This window comes from Alligator sinensis, unplaced genomic scaffold (assembly GCF_000455745.1).
Source record: "Alligator sinensis unplaced genomic scaffold, ASM45574v1 scaffold170_1, whole genome shotgun sequence".
NCBI lineage: Eukaryota > Metazoa > Chordata > Crocodylia > Alligatoridae > Alligator > Alligator sinensis.
Window position 1 is genome coordinate 3,574,916 of NW_005841863.1, and position 18,615 is coordinate 3,593,530.

At 41.6% G+C, this 18,615-nt stretch overlaps 1 protein-coding gene across 7 annotated transcripts in view; it reads right to left on the reverse strand.

The window, feature by feature from the left end:
* Positions 1–18,615, reverse strand: part of LOC102382780 (neural-cadherin-like) — a 123,102-nt gene that overhangs the window by 50,727 nt on the left and 53,760 nt on the right. For 5 of the 7 annotated variants that reach the window (XM_025216626.1, XM_025216631.1, XM_025216638.1 and 2 more), the window contains exons 7-11: positions 14,477–14,619; positions 5,065–5,237; positions 3,978–4,146; positions 2,620–2,790; positions 955–1,127 (exon numbers count right to left, since the gene is read on the reverse strand). In XM_025216626.1, the coding sequence (XP_025072411.1) occupies positions 955–1,127; positions 2,620–2,790; positions 3,978–4,146; positions 5,065–5,237; positions 14,477–14,619 (829 nt within the window). The remainder of the gene's footprint in view (positions 1–954; positions 1,128–2,619; positions 2,791–3,977; positions 4,147–5,064; positions 5,238–14,476; positions 14,620–18,615) is intronic. The other 2 variants (XM_025216646.1, XM_025216652.1) reach the window with 1 other exon arrangement.

Here is an 18,615-nt window from a genome sequence, read left to right on the forward strand (position 1 = left end):
GTTAGCTCTGCTAATTGCTTCATCACATTGATGATTCATATTCACCTTGGAGTGGACAACGACTCCAAGATCTCTTTCTGCCACTGTGCTGCTGAGAATGTCATCCCCCAGCCTATAGGTGTGCTGGTGATTCCTTCTCCCTAAATGCAGCACTCTGCACTTGTCCTTGTTGAACTGCACCCTATTGTTCTCTGCCCACTTCTCTAACCTGTCCAGGTCCACCTGGATTTGGTTTCTTCCCATCAGTGTTTGCTTTGCCCCATAGTTTGGTGTCATCTGCAAATTTGAACAAAGTGCTTTCCACGCCCTCATCCAGGTTGCTGATGAAGATATTGAACAGCAATGGCCCAAGGACCGAGGTTTGGGGGACCCCGCTGCCCACATCTTTCCAGGCTGATACCAACCCATCCACCACCACTCACTGGGTACGACCCTTAAGCCAGTTTGCCACCCACATAACTGTGTAATTGTCTATGGCACAGCCATTCAATTTGTTTATAAGAATAGGATAGGATACTGTGTTGAAGGCCTTCTTAAAGTCCAAGAAGATGACATCTATCTAGACTCCTGCATCTAAGCTCTAAGTGACCTGGTCATAGAAAGAAACAAGGTTAGTCAGGCAGGATCTACCTATAGATACCTAAATCTACCTATAACGACCTAAATAAGGCATAGTTATCTATGTACTGAAGAGTAAGTACCCCACAGTGTGGCATAGTGAGCACATTCTTAACAGAGGATTTACAGTAGCATTGCAATTTCACACCATTTGAAGGGAAGGAAAAGTCACAGGGTGTCTCTTTCCATACTTTATAGAACAGAAACAACCACAACTTTATTCACTGCTTTTCTCTAAGCTGTGAGGGTCTGCATGAAGATGGTAACAGACTCAACCCTATTCCTTCCCATTAGTTAGCCAAGCTGTCCAGGTTCAGAAGAAAATACATACTGTACCTGAGATATGGGTTGGTTGACATATACCCAGCCTGAACTAGGATTAACCTGCAAATACTTTGGATCTTCATTTGCTATTGAGTATGTAATGGCAGCATTTGAACCATAATCATCATCATGGGCTGCAACACGAAGAAAGCTAGTCCCAATTTTTGTGTCTTCCTTCAGGAAATCTAACACAAGGAGAACAGGTTTAATATTGACCATTTTTCATATTGACAATTAATTCATTGGAGCAATATGAGCAATTCCTTAAGAAACATGAAGAATACTCGTGTCTTTTGGACATGTACTGGGCTTGACATGGGAGCACGCTGAATTTAAAGTAAAGTGTTGTTTTGGGGTTTTTTCCACGTCTGCAATCAGCCAAAATTCAAAAGGTGTGCACATCTTTGTGGGGAATTTGGGCCGAAGTTAAAAAGAACACTTTTAAATATTTTGCTTTAGGTGTTCGTTTGATACAGAACTGAAATCCACAAAAATTGAGTCTTAAAGCTGAAACCTATTACAATTATTTTCCAGTATAAGCAGGACTTTAGCCTTTCAAAAATATAGCACATAATTCCTATTTATCTCTGTGAAAGTTATATATGCCTACTGATAAAAAAGACTCCAATAAAGACTCCAAGTAAAATCATCTTCTAATAGAAAACCTTGTAATGAATGTTCAGCACACTGTGGAGGCTTAAAGATACAGTTTTCATATCTAGCTCTAGATTTCTGTGACCCTGTGGATTTAATTCTTCCTTTAATATATAATAATTACACAATGTGTAAATACCCAAAACAGTTACAGGCTACCCTTTTAAGTAATTATGACTTTGGATTTTTTTTTTAAATAAGCATTATCTATCCAAAGACCCAAAACATTACAATCTATTGATTCAATAAATAAAAACATAACATGAACCATATTTTGACCTCTTCACTAAGTGCACAGAATTCCTATTCATGACATGAACAATTATGCATACAAGTTTACATAACTCTCTGACTTCATACCTTGTAAACTCTCGTGCCATGCTTCAACATCTTTTTAATGTGCATAATGCCCATTATAAAAGTTGCTGAAAATATTCCTACATACGCACAATCGGTTTTCAAGCAAAGGAGTGATCCCTTTATTTCCTGATTTCCAGAAAAAAAATGTCTTTTTCCCCCCGATCCATTTCATTTATATAAGAAATTTAGAATTATGGGAAAAAAGAATAAAATTAAGTGTTAAAGGATAGAACATAATTAATAAATGGGAAGGTATGTAACAATGAGGACAAAAATATGTTAATTGGACAATGATGCAAAGTGGTAAGGGCCTGATTCTATGGACACTTACATTCCTGGGTACCTTCACACCTCTGAGAAGCCCCACAAAGCTTTGATTTACTCAGGTGAGTAAAATTACTAGCACTTCAATGTGTTGGTAGGATTTTGCTTCCAGAAATATTCAAAAGAGGACTCTGGGGAATGACTGTGTTTGTTATCACTATGGGTAATATCTAATGATAAATGCATCCATCCCTGATTGTAATGAAATATTAATTTTGCCTGGAATTCACAGGATTAGTTGCGTTTGGGTCAGAAGAAGGGGAACCAAAACAAAAATCTTAGACATCAGGTACGCTCACACTCAGGGTACTGAAACTCTATCCAATGATTCTCAATTACATTCATAGCGGGTGTTTTCAAATCTGGGATTATTGTCATTTTGGTCCAGGATGACAACATTTATTTGACAGATCCCAATGAGAGGTTCTGCAGCCTGGTCTGTTGCAGTCACAGTAATAGGATACTCCCTCTGCTTTTCTCGATCAAATCTCTGAGAAGTTGTCAAGACTCCTGAAAACAGATTGAAGGTCAAGAAGTTAAAATACCATGCAGTTTTCTTTTCCAGTCACTTAGATTACTTTTATATCTTTTGGGACTGTAAATGGTGGAGAACAATATACTTGGTTACAATGCAAGGGGATTTTTACATGTGCTTCAGGAGGTGCGTGTGTGAAGGGGGAGGGGGGTGCTTTAATTACCGAGTCACGCTAATTAAAAGTGCCTGGGCATTATATGTATCAGTGTCCACCCAGTTGAAAAATGGCAGCAGGGCGCTTTGAACTAAAGCTCAAACAAGCTTTAGTTCAAAGTGCCCTGCCACCATTTTTCAGTGCAGGGATGCTAATTCATGTGATGCTAGAGTCCACTGGAGCTCATTTATTTCTGAGCTCCAGCAGACTTGATTAATTGAGTCTGCTCTGACATGCTGGATTTCTGGCACATCGAAGCCAGCTCCCTCAACATCTATAGGAGCCCTAAGCTACTATCCCAAGGATGTAAAGAATGGCACGAGTCACATACCAAATCCTACAAGGACTTATGGAACTCCAGTGACTTTTTGACAGTATTATTCAGATACATAAGATTACAGAATACTGGAGTATATGCAGGACTGGGACACTAAATTAGAAAACGGCTTTAAGTATCAAAATAATTTGATATGGAATAAATTAATTATCAATTGCTTTAACTGCAAATAATTAAGAACAATTTATCTTAAGCTGTGGAATTCCAGATAAAATTCATATGCAAGAAAACAACTAGTAATTGATTCCATTGTTACCTCCAAGTATATATAGATCAATTATGTTTTCTATTATGAAAAGGGTTTTTTTTCCTTAGTTCGTATATTTTTTGCTTTTTGACAGTCTCTTTTGAAACTATCCTTCAGGTAAGACATATTTTATAAACTAAAGTTCAGCTAACATGCATTTAAAATATAAAAACATCTATTTACAAAGAATAGGCACCTATTTCACACAACAGAAATTCTAGTTTTTGAGGAAAAGCTTAACTCTAGTTAAGTTCTGAACATTTATACAACCCAAAGTAGCAGATGATTTGTGCATGCTTCGAATCCAGTTTAGATCGTTTGACAACATCTTTCTTAAAGATGTTTTATACCAGTGTAATACACCAACTTCAATGACATAAATAAGATTAAACTCAAACCCAAAATGTTAGGAGATTTATATTACCTGTATCAGGATGGATCCTAAATGCTGGTAAGACACCATCTCTGTGCATCATGCCATATTTCACTCTACCATTGGCTCCTTCATCAGCATCAGTGGCCTCAATTTGCAGAACAAATGTCCCTGGAGGCTGGTTTTCCAACACAGAAGCATGTTCCCGATAATCTTGACACTAGGGAAAAATCTCAAATACTTCAACCACCATTTAATTTAAAGCAGGAAATTTAAATTAGGTAAATTAGGGCTGCAAAGATTTTTTTCCTAGAGTGAAATCTTTTATGACAATGAAGCCTGGAAGTCTGAGCCAATTCCCAAATTGAGAGGAAAAAAAAAAAAACTTTAATCTGCTTTAACTAGATTCTTAGACATTTTTGTTCCTGTATACACATTGTGACCAATCCATTAACTTCACTTACTACTTTGTGCTTTTTTAAACTATATGGAGATGATTAGTAGCATCTTGCAAGAAAGCAATATATTTTGACAAAACTGCTGCTGTTGCAGATGATTCCAATTGTAAAACCTTTTCCTCTAATAACTGAACATTTGCAATTTGGTCAAAAAAAGCTTTCATTACAAGATGGCTTTGTCAAGAATAGGTGAACAGCATTTGCATCTGATCCTTAAGGGCCACAGGAAAATTAGCTGATTTTGAAAAATATGCAACAATATCCTTTTGCATATCTGGAGGCAGTATCATGCTCATAATGTTTGAGCAAAGAAAACTTTAATCAACATTGCTGAAAACTCAATTTATTCTATTTATTTTTTTTAAGTACTTTAAAATTAAAGCTTTTTAATATTTGTCCTCAAAGATAAATTTATCCCAGAATTCCAAGTCTTTTTTTTTAATTTCTGCACTCTGCATAGGTTATAAAAGTATTTTTTTTGTCATAGCAATTGTAGGGCATGTTACCTATTTCAATGCAGAAAGGTACTGTAGTCTATGGCAATAACTGTTAATTGGATACATAGGATGATCTTAGAAAATGGTTAGGAGATGTATTTACTACTTTTCACATACAATCCACAAAACTGAACCTTATTCTCTATAGGCTATTTAACATAACACACAAACTAGTATATTTACCTTCTGAAATACAGGTTTGTTATTGTTGACATCGTCAATTTTCACAATGACAAGTGCTGTACTACTGAGAGAACGAGGCCCTCCAGAGGCATTATCATCAGTAGCTGTGATATTAAGAACATATTCTGCCCCCTGAAGCTTAGGAAGTGGATTTGAGCGAAGTCTAATTAACCCTATAAAAATAGAAACAATAAATTTTGTCTCTTGTTTTTCACTATTTTAATTGATTATCACTATTCACTCCACCACTTACACACTATGCAATTTGGTTTAAACAGAAAGTTGTACCAGTTTACCTAAAGTGATGATTTTAAAATTAATGTAGTTAAACTAGTGCAACTTTATGTATAGTCATTCTTGAATCAATTTCCCATTGTCCAAACTAGTAGACTGATCCAAAATTCATCAAAATCAGAAGACTCCACTGATTTCAGTGAGTTTGGCCATAGATTCATAGATGTTTGGGTAGGAAGAGACCTCAGTAGATCATGAGTCTGGCCCCCTACCCTGGGCAGGAAAGAGCACTGGGGTTAGATGATCCTAGCCAGGTGCATGTCTAGCCTCCTCTGAAAGACCCCCAAGGTACAGGGGCGTACCACCTCCCTTGGAAGCCCATTCCAGATTCTGGCAACCCTTACCATAAAGTTCTTCCTGATGTCTAACCTAAATCTGCTCTCCATCAGTTTTTGGCCATTGTTCCTAGTTACTCAAAGGGGTGTCCTGGTAAACAGAGCATCTCCTGTTCCTTGTGTCCCACCCCAACCCGAGGAATTTGTAGGCAGCCACAAGATTACTTTTCAGCCTTTTCTTGTGGAGGCTGAAGAGATCCAGGGCCCTCAATCTCTCCTTGTAGGGCTTTGTCTGCAGGCCTCTAAAATAGGGCCTGGTCTTAAATAGGTCAGGTCTTAAATAGGGATCAATGAATTCAATCAGCTGTAACTGCAGCCAGTAATAAACACTCATTTTACATTTTTAAAGTAGCCATTGCAAGACCCACAACTCTGGCTAGGAAGCAGCAATGTTTTTTCCCCTTATATAAAATCTTTTATGGCAAACTCTGAGCCAACTCACAAATTTAATTTTACCAGTTAGTAATACAATAACCTAGAGCAGTATGAAACAGCTAGCTGAAAATACCGAGAGGCTAGGTAAGTATAAGATCTACAACAGGGTAAGATAACTATGATTTAGAAAAAAATCCCAAATGCAGGTAGGCCAGGCATTAGATAGATATGCTTTCTGGGAGGGGGATCTTGGCACCAAAGTCCAGTGAGTACCTCAAAATCTACCCCCTGGAGGCTCTTCCAGTGAAAATCCCTACATACAAATACCCAACTGATAGTGACTAAGTACAGACAGTCAAACAACCCAAGGCAGAACCAATTCAATCTTCGCAGGTTTCTCTAGGTTGCAAAGATTGAACTGATAATGAACTGAACTGAACGTCAGTTTTCAATTGGGAAAGGCAGACAGAGGCCTGCACTGACCCAAGCCAGAAGGTGGGGGGTGCAAAAGCATGCCTCCCAGCCTACAGAGCATGAGCAGAAAGAGCCCCCCTCCAATGCTGCCCCCTCGCCCCCCAAGCTGTGCATCTGGCCACAGGAGAAGCCTCATGCCTCTACTCAGACCAGCCTGGAAACCCCTCAGCCCTGATCTCCCCCCTCAGCTGCAGGTTGGGGAGGGGGGTGGGGGTGAACTCGAGTAATTCCCCTTGGTGCACTGATGTGCAGGAGAGAGGGGGAAGTTCCCCCTCCCAGATCCAGCCCCTGACCCCAACATCTGCCCACATGGGGGGGAGCCACATAGCCAGGTCGGCACAAGTTACTGGTGTGCATGGGAAGGAGGAAAAGAAGCCACCCATAGTGGTCTTAGGTCCCTGAGCTAGGGCCTTGGGTTGTATCCACCCTGCCCCCCAGCCAGGCCAGCTCCATAGAAAGAAAGATCGGGCCCTGCCACCCAGCACAAGACCCCAGGGTAACCCAGTGCGTCTTGGGGACCTCCACAGGCTGGGGCTCCCCCCACATGGGCAGATGCTGGGATTGGGACTGGCTGGGAGGGGGGACTCCATTCCCCTTGCCCACAGCATGTCAGTGAAATGGAAGGAACAACCTTCGCAGACCAGAGCTCGGGGCTGGAGACTCTGTTCCCCTCCTCTCGCCCCCGCCCTCCTCCCCACAGGGCTGACAGGCACAGGCAGGACCAGGCTGGGGAGCGGAGGCATTGCTGCCTCAAGCTCTGTGAAAGCCGTGGGGTGGGCCAGCCCCAGCTCAGCCAAAGCAGACAATGCAGCCAAGGCTACCCCGCCTGCCCTTTGAAGAGGATTAGCAGAGGGGCCCCAATGCATGCTAGGGGACTGCAAGGTAATTTGATTCAGGAGGGGATCTGGGACAGAAGTTCCATAAACCGGTTTAACCGAAATCAGTTAAGTCTAATACTACATCCATCCAGGTTTACCTTAAACTGGGTTTGGCCATTTTGAAATTGGTTTATGTGCACTGAACTTCAATTCTGTTACAGGTTTAAACCAGTTTCCAATCACTAGGGATCCTGGTTTTTTCTGTTTAAAAATCCCAAATTCTCTGATTTAAAAAAACCTAAATCCTCTAATTAAAAGACCCAAAATCCACTTTTTTCCAAGATTAAAATGAAATGCCTGTGTGTGTGTGTGTGTGTGTGTGTGTGTGTGTGTCAGCTGAACACAATGTTTTACTGCTATAGTCACAATTTTAAAGCAATTTGGAAGCCTACCAGTGCCTCAATCATTATAATAAAATACATTCTAAATACCTATACATTTTAGCATTTCATATAGGGGGGGTTTAGCACAGAAAGTCAAAGCTCCCTTTGCCTCCTTTTTTCACCAGGACACAGATGCAGCTATGGCTGTTCCCAACCCCTGCTTTGTGGCACTGACCAGCCCTAATATGCCAATGCCCTGCCCATGTCATTGCCCTTCACTCAACCCACAGCTCCCTGAGCCCTACTGGTGCCCTCACTCCTGACCCCCAGCCCCCCCCAGCCCTGCCAGTGCTCTTCACTCCTGACCTAAAGCCCCCTGGCCCTCCTAATGCTCCTCAGTCGACCCACATCCCCTCATCTCCCCAGCCCTACTGGTGCCCCTCACTCTCAACCCACAGCCCCTCACCCAACCCTCTGCCCTCCCCAGCCCCACTGGAGGGGGTCCCCAGCTGCCATAACTACAGGACCAGGAACCAGGGCCAGGGCCCACAGCCCCCTGCCCCTCTCCCCGCCAGCAGTGACCGAACTCCAGCTACCACACAAGGGAGGTGGCAGCTGCAGCAGAGTGAGGAGCCCGGCTCCAGCTCCCCTGTGGGTGGCATGGCCACAGCAGAGCCCATGGGGGGGGATGTGGACCGTGTTCTGCAGGCTTAGAGCTCCCTGCCCTGCCGTTCTCCTCCCGGGGGCCTCTGCAGCACATGGTGGGAAGGCAGGGATGCTCAGTGCCACTGCTGGCAGCCCCATGCCAACTGTGCTACCATGGCAAGGTGCCCCCTGCCTGCCTGGCAGCAGCAGCAGCATCAAGTTGTGCCCCCCACCGCTGCCAGGTGTGCAAAGGGCAACACACAATGGAGCAACACACAATGGAGGCACAGCCAGCATGGGGCTCCCAGCAGTGGCACCAAACCTCCCCGCCCCACTCTGCCCTCCCAAGCTGGTTCCCACCCACTGAACCACAGAGGCTCCTGAGAAGAAAGCAGCAGGGCAGGGAGCCCCGAGCATGCAGTGGGCAACCCGCATCTGCCCCAAGGCCAAATCTGGTGGGGCACATGCCCTCCCATGCCCCAAGAACTGCGTGTAGAGATGAGGAGTCACTGCCCACCCCCCAAATGAGCTGCCTGTGGCTCTGTCCTACTCCCTAGCCAGAACCTGCAGCCACACATTTTGGCCCAGGCCCCATAGATTTCATAGACCTTAGGGCTGGAAGGGACCTCGAAGATCATCAAGTCTAGCCCCCTGTCCCAGGGGCAGGAAGTCAGCTGAGGTCAGAGGATCCCAGCAAGATAAGCATCCAAACGCTTCTTGAATGAGTTCAGAGTAGGTGCCTGCACCACTTCTGGAGGGAGTCTATTCCACGTCTTGGGGGCTCGGACAGCAAATAAATTTTTCCTTATGTCCAGCCTAAAACGGTCTTGGAGGAGTTTATGACCGTTGGTCCTTGTTTTTCCTTGGGGCGCTCTGGTGAACAGACAGTCTCCCAGATCCTGATGTACACCCTTTATATACTTATAAGCAGCCACCAGGTCCCCCCTGAGCCTGCACTTTTCCAGGCTGAAGAGTCCCATGGCTCTCAGCCTTTCTTCATAAGGCCTATTCTCTTGCCTTCTGATCCTGTGCGTGGCTTTCCTCTGGACTCTCTCAAGCTTCTCGACATCCTTCTTGAATTGTGGAGCCCAGAATTGGATGCAGTACTCCAGCTGCTGCCTCACCAAAGCCGAGTACAGCGGGAGGATGACTTCCTGAGATTTACTTGAGAAGCATCTATGAATGCAAGCCAGAGTATTGTTTGCTTTGCCAGCTGTGACATTGCATTAGTGGCTCATGTTCATCTTGTGGTCAGTCATGACCCCCAAGTCTCTTTCAGCCATGGTGCTACCAAGTGTAGCACTGCCAAGCCTATAAACATGCTGCGGGTTTTTTCTCCCAAAGTGGAGTACCTTACATTTATCTATATTAAATGTCATCAAGTTTGTATCCACCCATTTATTAAGTTTATCCAGGTCAACCTGGATCACTAGCCTGTCCTCCGGTGTGGATGCTATGCCCCAAAGTTTAGTGTCATCGGCAGTGCCCCCAACCCCAGCCCTGCCCCACTCTGCCCCCTCCATCCTTCATCATGGGGGCCTCAATCTGTTCTCCCACCCAATGACTTAGCTGCAGGGAGCTGCTCTCCACACTGCCTGGCTGCCACATTCATGTGTGCAAGCATACATGCATGAGGAACCCCCTGCCTGAACACCCTCGTCCCACTCCCTGCAACCCTAAGCAGCTCCTTGCAGGCTGGAACCCAGCATTTCCTGCATTTCTCTTCTTAAAAGGAGAAAATCTGAATTTTTCCATGGCAAATGGAAAACCCAGATCCCTACCAAATTAGCAGCTTCGCAGACTTCACACATCCCAGACAAAGCCTGTGAAATGCACGGAATCCATGGGGGCATTGGCAATGTGTAGGGGGTGCACGTGCACCCCCCGAGGTTGTGTAGGGGGTGCACGCAGGTGCATGTGAACCCCCTGGAAGCGCCTGCCATGAAACCTGAAGTGCTGATGGAAGTGCACTTCTGCTTTCACCACTGGTGGCTCCGGGCTCAGCGATCAGCCGCTGGGGGACCTTCATTCACCCCACCCCACCGTCGGCAATCTGGTGCCCCCCCCCCAGACTTGGGAGGCACCAGTCGCCCATGTGTGGGGGGAAAAAGAAAATTTACTGAGTGCTGTGTCAAATCGCTGGGGAGGGAAAGTGCAGGAGATGCCCACTCACAGGGCTGCTGGCAAGATGGCTACCACTCCATCCCTTGGCACTGACTGGCTGTGAGGGCTATCTGTCATGTGGCCCCACCCCTCTCCACTAATTGGCAGCAGGGCCACATGACAGGGGTGGGGCTGCATGACAAAAAGCCCTTGCAGCCAATCAGTGGTGAGGGGTGGAGCTACATGACAGGCAGCCTCTGTAGCCAATCAGCAGTGAGGGGCAAGGCCACCAGAGCCCCTCAGCCAATGAGCGGCATGGGGAGCATGCATTGCACTCTGCAAAATGACTGCCCAGGGCCATGTTATGCCCATGAAATCGGGGGGCAGCCCCCACAAGTTGGCGAAGTCCCTATTTATACCAGTTTATGTGCAACTTCTGTCCCTAGCCAGTGGGATCACACCGATCACTCTGCAATGGCTGATACAGCACAGGGATTTGTCTAGAGGGTAATACAACTTCTTATTGTGCACATAATGCAATATATGTCAATTAATACACAGCAAATTAATTACCTTCATATGCATTTACTTCCATTAATGTAGTTAGTGTATACATACTACAGTCTCACCTTACATAAAAACAACTAAATGGTGAGTTCCTCAGAGTACTTCAACAGGCCACAATGTTGGTGTAGCGGTAATATGCTTGAATACCTGTGCTAAGTTGAGTCTACCTCCTAAGGGTAACAACAGGGACAAAGTGGCAGCAGTGTTCAGTGAAGGCTGTACCAGCCCACCAGAGACCCAGAGTATGAGTCTGCTAGCCTGTGCTGCCATGTCTTGGTATTATTCATGTTAACTAAATTAACCCAGTGTGAGGATTCCCGCCTGCACTGCAATATTATTTGACAGTCCAGACATACCCTCAGAAGCCTTTACTTTGATGCCCTCATGTCATCCCAATGGCATCAACTTCCAGGTAGGGCATAAAGGGACTGCCAGAGAGAGATAATGAAAGGTCTGTTACATAGTAAGTTAGACAGCAGCTATCTAAAAACATACAGCAAGCAGCTGTCACTCGTTTCCACCAACATCCATCAATCACCTCTACTATTTATCTGGCCTAATAGAAACTGTCAATGTAATGGGATATTGTCAAAGGATTGGTGTCACTCACTTTGCTTGCAAATGCCTGGTCTCTATGCAACATTTATTTTTGTTACGTTTCAGCCTCACCTTGTGCAACAATGGACTACTGACATTATGTCTCAAATTAAGCCACTGAAAGCCATTACGTAAATCCTTTTGATTTTATTAATAACTAAAGCTTAAAATGCTTCTGAAAAAACTATCATACCCAGATTAACTTCCGGAAACAAGAAAGTGTATTTGGGAAGCAAAGATTTATTTGCTTACAAAAATAGCTTAAATAGTACCAAATGCAGGGACCCGGGAGGTGCTAAGGGTCAAATTTTTAAAAGGTATTTGTTGTGTATTTGAGAGGCAAATGGGGATTTTCAAGCAGGTTATATCTGTGTCAGCTGGGAACTTCTGAGGATCCTGCCAGGAACCTACAGGTTCTTTAGGTAGTTAAATACCTTTAAAATATGTCCCTAAGATTCTGCAACTCTTTAGTGAGGTCAGGAATAGTTACAGGGAAGTCAGCACATTCAGGGTCAGGCCTCACATCTGCAGCAGTATCCTGCAGTCCATTTATCTTTTGGGCATATCTTTTTAGAACATTTCTAGGCAAGTCTGAAATACATTCAGAAACTGCAACATTAATATTGCAAAAACAGTATTTGCATTGAAATTAAACTTTCATGCTAAGTGCGACTGTGACAGTGAAATGAAAAAATGATGGATCTATGGCAGATCGCTTTCCTATGCCACGTTTCCTGAGCTCACAGTTCGCAGAGACTCAGGAAAAATTCTGATTGCCACTAAAACAGGTTAAATACAGTGTAACTTACAGAAGTCAACAGAATTACTCCAGATTTAACTGATGTCACTGAAATCTCAAGTTGATCTTCCATTCCTAACTCAAAATATCCTTCTTTGTTTTCTCAAAAGGTAAATGTCAAACAAATCCGATTAATTTAAATGGATATGCCAGCTGTCTCAACATGCGTTTTTTAATGAGGTTGCTGGTGTTTCTCTTTGTTTGGTATTTCAAAATTATGTGACAGTGCTACAGGAATCACATAAATTGTTGCTGCAGAGTATGGGCCCAATTCTGCAAAACCTCCACCATATAAGTAATATTCTTTCATGTAAGAGGTCCTCCTGATTCAAATCAGACAACTCATGTGAGAAACAGTGTGCTGGTTTTTCGTCTAACTCCATAAATACATTTAGGTATGCATAATTATAACTTTTACAGAATTTTAAGTGCATGAAAAGGAGAGGGCTGAGATCTGATCCTGCCCTCAAATGCACAAGTGAACATTAATTCTTGACTTGTAAAAATCATCGGATATGTTTACTCATGCATGCACAGTAAGTGATTTGCCAAAAGCATGCCCATCAACATAGAAAGTATCTAAAACCTCAGTGTTTTCCTCCAAAATTCAAATGAGTTAAAATGTTTTATTGAAAGAGCTGTGTTAAGAAATTGATCCCAGGCTGAACTTTTACATAACAAGATTCAGCACATAAACAGTTGTTATGAGAGATTTATAAATTCCCCAAGCACAAACGGTTATTCAACTTGAACAAGCACAAGGGCTATGCATGACATAAATAGAGCTTAGGCCCTCGGAGCAGGACATAACTGGGTTGTAAGTAAAGCACAGGTTTTATGCCAGCTCTCTTCATTTGCCACACCATGCCTGGTCCCCTTAGGGGTACACCAACAGCTTTTTCTATAGCACATATGTACATGGGCTGAAACTCTAAGTGAAAGAGTAATGTTAGTTTAAAGGACATTTAAGGCTGTAAAAGCATTTCAAATATAATACATAGTAGATATCTGATAAATAACATTCTATCCTCAACACAACATTATGGACCATGCAGTCCTTACTCTTGCAAAAGTGCCATTACAAACAAGGTCACTAAGGTTTTTGCCCAGGTAAGGACTATAAAGCAAAGCTTGAATCTACACAATATGTATTTATAGTAGGAGATATTAAGGCATACAAGATAATGTAGTATCCTTCTCCACAGACCACAGCATTTATTATGCTTTGACACAATTGTGTGTGGGGAAAAAAACACACAAATTACCAAAGAAAACTACCACATGTATAAGTTAAGTCTATACAACTTCCATGTGCTCCCAAAACCAGACTGAACACACACCTACTCAATCTGCTGGTATGCAAAGCTGCTGATGGCTCCAGTCCTCAATATTATAACAGCACACACCCAACTACTACAGTATTGCTTAAATCTTCAGTGTGGCAATGCTATGAACACAATAATAATACATACTTATTTCTCAAAACTTTAAGACCAACATGAAACTTTAATCTTCTGCCAGTAGTGTCACTTCTCCCTGGAATCCTGTGTTACAGATAATTCCAATGACTATTCTCAGTGGAAAATGCAATCCCACACCAATTTTTAGAATATCATTTTTAGCAAGCTCAGTAGCTGATTACCCAGGTGGTATACTCTCTATCTCCTTAGCTACATGCTTCAGGAAGTGGAACAATAGGAAAACAGCTTAAGTTAGCTTATTAGGTAATCATTCTCTCTACATTGATTAAAATCAGACAATGCATATATAACAAACAATAGCCTGGAACAAACAGCTTGGAAAATGATGCCTATTAGAACAGAATGAAGGTGGAAGGAATTGTGAAGGTAGAAGAGTTGCATTTGTTTTTTACTACATATTTTTTATTATTATAGTAGTAACTTAGCAACAGCAGGTATCCTACTCAGTTTTTATAGTTAAGACAGGATACAAGGTACAGTACATGCAAACCACCAGAAACTCTTAAGACCATACAGTGCAGAACAATAAGAAGTTTATTACCTTTCTGATGGTCAATAACAAAGTTTCCCTTTTGATTTCCTGCTTGAATGTCATAAGTCACATCATCTCCATCAGGGTCTATAGCATTTACTGTAGCAATCAATGTATTTGGACCTGCGTCTTCAGAAACGAAACTTCTGTAGCTGATAAAAAGAAATGATAATCACATATTTACAAATGTTGATGAAAAGGTCTTATAAAATATATGTACAACTGAATGATGCTTCAGTACATTATTTAATTATTATCTTTATAAAAGAATGAAGAGGTTTATAGTTTAATGAATAATGCAACTTTAGATGATGTGACATGTTACTTTGTTAACCAACAAAACAATATGCTGATGAGACATGCTACTTTGTCAATGAAACAATAAGTCTTCATATTTATCAAAGCAAATAATTAACAGGCTATTTCTGCCATTTCCTTCCATACCGGTTTGTATTTCTTTTCTTTTTTCTGCATTTAATGTGCAACAAAATAAGAAAGCTTCATGAAGCCAAGGTAATTCAGTCATTCAAAAGCATATCTTAACTTTGCACAAGAAAACTAAATGAACTATAAATGATAACTTTAAACATTAAATATGGAGACAGAGGAATTCAAATCATCAAGTTTACTCTAAAAAAGCAGAAGGTGAAAATTAACAAAATGAAACAAGTGGTAGCCTTAAGTTTTTCATAATTGAGTTACAAAATAATAATAGGAAAAGATATCTCCAAACTAAAAAGTTCAGAGTATATATGGATAGCAAATCTATTTAAAGAAAGGATATCTTCATCATCATTATTTGCATCTTTGCTTTAGTTCAACATTGTGATAGCCAGAACCAGAGGGATTAATAAGCAATAATGTGTGCTTCTTGGAGGCATTTGGTATTGTGCCTAAATAGGTAATATTAGTTAATATAAGCTTGTAAGTTTGTAAACTGCAGATGTAACTTGTCTGTCATAAGTTTAACCAAACTGATAAATTAACTGTTCATGGAACTGACTGAGCCCCAGAGGCAAAGCCGTAGCTGTGAGATTAGCTGGCCTAACGGTTTTTTGCTCAGGGTTCAGCCTTAGCGATAAAAACTGGATCTAACTGCTAGGCACACCCAAACACATTCCAGGAAAGCGTATCCCAAAAAAGCATATTCAACTGAAGCCTAAAGGGGTTGGGATTTAGGCGGAGCGATGTCAATTTCAAACCTAAAGGTGCTGCATCATAATTTGCTTATTGGATAAACCTGAGTCTGGGTAGTAACCTTTTATGATAATTTTAACACCTTTCAATCCCATAAGGTAACAGCTAGAGGGCAATATTGTGAGTGGCCCTGAGGCCAACAGATAAACATAAGACTAGGTATAAAAAACACATGCATCAGATGACCAGCAGGAAGGAGGGAACAGAACAGTCATTTCTGTCCCACGCCCGGACCCCAGACTCCCAGTGTGAGTGAGGATCGGATCCTGAGCAAGGGACCTTCCCCGGTAATCCCTCTGACAGCGTCAATCATCAGGGACACCTGACTTTGCTGGAATCACTTGGCGCGCACCTGGCATTGAGGGACTATCGATAAGTTGCCAACCCATGTCTGTCTATTTGTTCTTTTGAACAGCCCAGTGTGGCTAATACCCTCACAGTGCCCAGTTGGCCTGTGACAGATTGATCTATCTATCTATCTGTTATCATTATCTGTTGTTATTATTTTACTATTAGCTCTTTTATACTGCCTTATCTGCTTATTGCATTTATCTTTCTGTTAACTGTTGTGTGTGTATAGGCTATAATAAATTTGCCTTTATTCCACTCCCAACTTTTGCCTCCTCGATCCGAAACTGAATCAAACAGCCCAGTTGGCCTGTGATAAAATTGATATACTCACAGTGCCCAGCTGGCCTGTGACACAACATAAAGCATAACACTGACTTCAGACTAGTGTCTTAAAGGAACTGATGCATAGGTGATTATGGTGAATGTATACAACATACCATTACAGATAAAATCTGCATTAAGTTCATCTGCATTAGATTCAAGAATGCATGAGCATAAAAAAGAGAAACCAAAATAAGAAGTTATCACCTGGAATGTACATGTAGTTAAACAGAACACCTTCTTAAAGGAACATAGCAGTGGAAGACACTTCTGAGCTCTTCAAACAAGGAAAATACCTGCAATGGTTCTTGCCAATCTGACCGAAGGGAAAATTGTTTTGTGACCCCAAGTCTGGCACTTTGTTTGACCCTACACAAATCCATCAAACAGATACACGAAAGGTTTCTGCATGCCATAAGAAGTGTGAAGTTTAACGTTTCAATGGAAGGTAAGGGGAAAAAATTCACCAAGAAACCAAAAAAATTGCATTAAAAAAGTCCCAAAGCATGAGATTATCAAACTCCTCCCACAGCTACCCTCCATCACAGGAAGCTAAGTGGTTCAGGTTCATTTCTTTGGCCCTGAATGCCAGCTACAAAATGCTAAGCACCACACACTCAAGTGTACAGACTGTTTTTCTCCCAGAATGGCCATTTTTCCTCTGGGAGAAGAATTACAAATATCTGTACACTCATGGTTTCTCCTGAGAGAACAGGGACTCTCCCTAGAGAAACTGAACATCTGTTCATAGCCAGTTCTGTAACAGCAAAATGACTGTGAATCTTTTGTTCCCAGATACAATAATGTAGCTGTATTGACTTGAGAGAACTGTATGCATCCAGACAGCAGAAGCTGGTTCCATACAGAACTCCCTATGGATAAACTAGATCCAGAGACCACTGAGTAAAAAGTGAAATTAAAAATAATTAAAATAACATTAAACTAATGCTCACTTTTTAATATATCCTGTAGTAAAACTTGAATGTTAAACTTTTTTTTCTTTGGCTTTTGCTAAGTTTGCATTCTGATTCCAGTTTGTTGATAATTAAAACATGACTACTGGCATTCATTATCTAACAAAAACAGGTACCAAAGCCTTTGTTTTTAAAGTAGTTATGCATGAAGCCAAAGACACTTGTGCTCCACAAATACGTATAACGAATAAACAGGCTAACAGATTGGTATGTCTGCCCTCGAAGTGTCAATTTAACAGCCCTGAATATTATCAAAACAGGTGTGTTCATAAGAGTTGCAGAATTTAAGACTAGCAACATCTGGACACGCATAGAGCACCACTAACAATTTTGCATTATAAATGTTAGGTCTTTCTAAACTTTCTCAAGAATATTTAGTTATATCTCAGCTGGTGGTTTGCTAGAAGGAAGGAAAGTAGGAAATTTTCAAGGCATATTATTCCTTTATATAATATAAGGAATGTCAGGAAACCTTGACGTTGTGCAGGTTTAGACTAGCTGATTCCTAACTGTGCAAACTTGGTACTACTGAAATCCCTTTCGGAGCTTTGCTCAGAGCAACTTGCACTTTTAAGTTGATAAATGAAAATCAGAAGGTAACAGTGGGAAACTGGGAATTCCACAGGAATCTGTCATTTGAATGTAAAGGCATTCTGCTTCTGAGACAACTTCAGACACTTCTAAAACCCAAGCTTTGAAGAGCAAAAGCCTAGAGCATGTAATCTGTATTTGTGGAGGAAGTGACTAAGAAGAAATACATTCCACTTATCTATTGTATATGTTTATCCTGTGACTTCTTCTCTAATGCAGTAGTCATTTAAGACTGTCACTTACTTAGCATTTTGCTTTAGCAATTCAGTAAAACTGGGATGCAAGAATTTTACAAAAGCCTAAAGTTTTACCAAAGCCTAAACCATTTATTTGCTGATTGTTGCCAATTTAAGTTAGTCAGCAAACTGTACAGTTAAGAATCAGTTTAGATATAGCAATGGTTGGAGTCTATGCCAATACAGTATTCATTTACTTAGAGACTAATGATGAAGACCTATAATCAAAAAGCCCATTGCCTCTGTTACAATGAATGGCTAGAAGATGATTAACTTGTCAGACAGTCTAGAAATTATACACTCTGGGTAGTATGTACATGTCTGCATTTCTATACAAATCACTCGTACCATGAAAAGAAAAACAAACTTGCAAAATTTCTGCCTTCCTCTCAAATATGAATCAATTATTTTATTTTTTTTTTGTAAAATGTACAAACTTTAATGTTTTGCTGTAAGTGAGGTCTCAATCCTGTTTCCC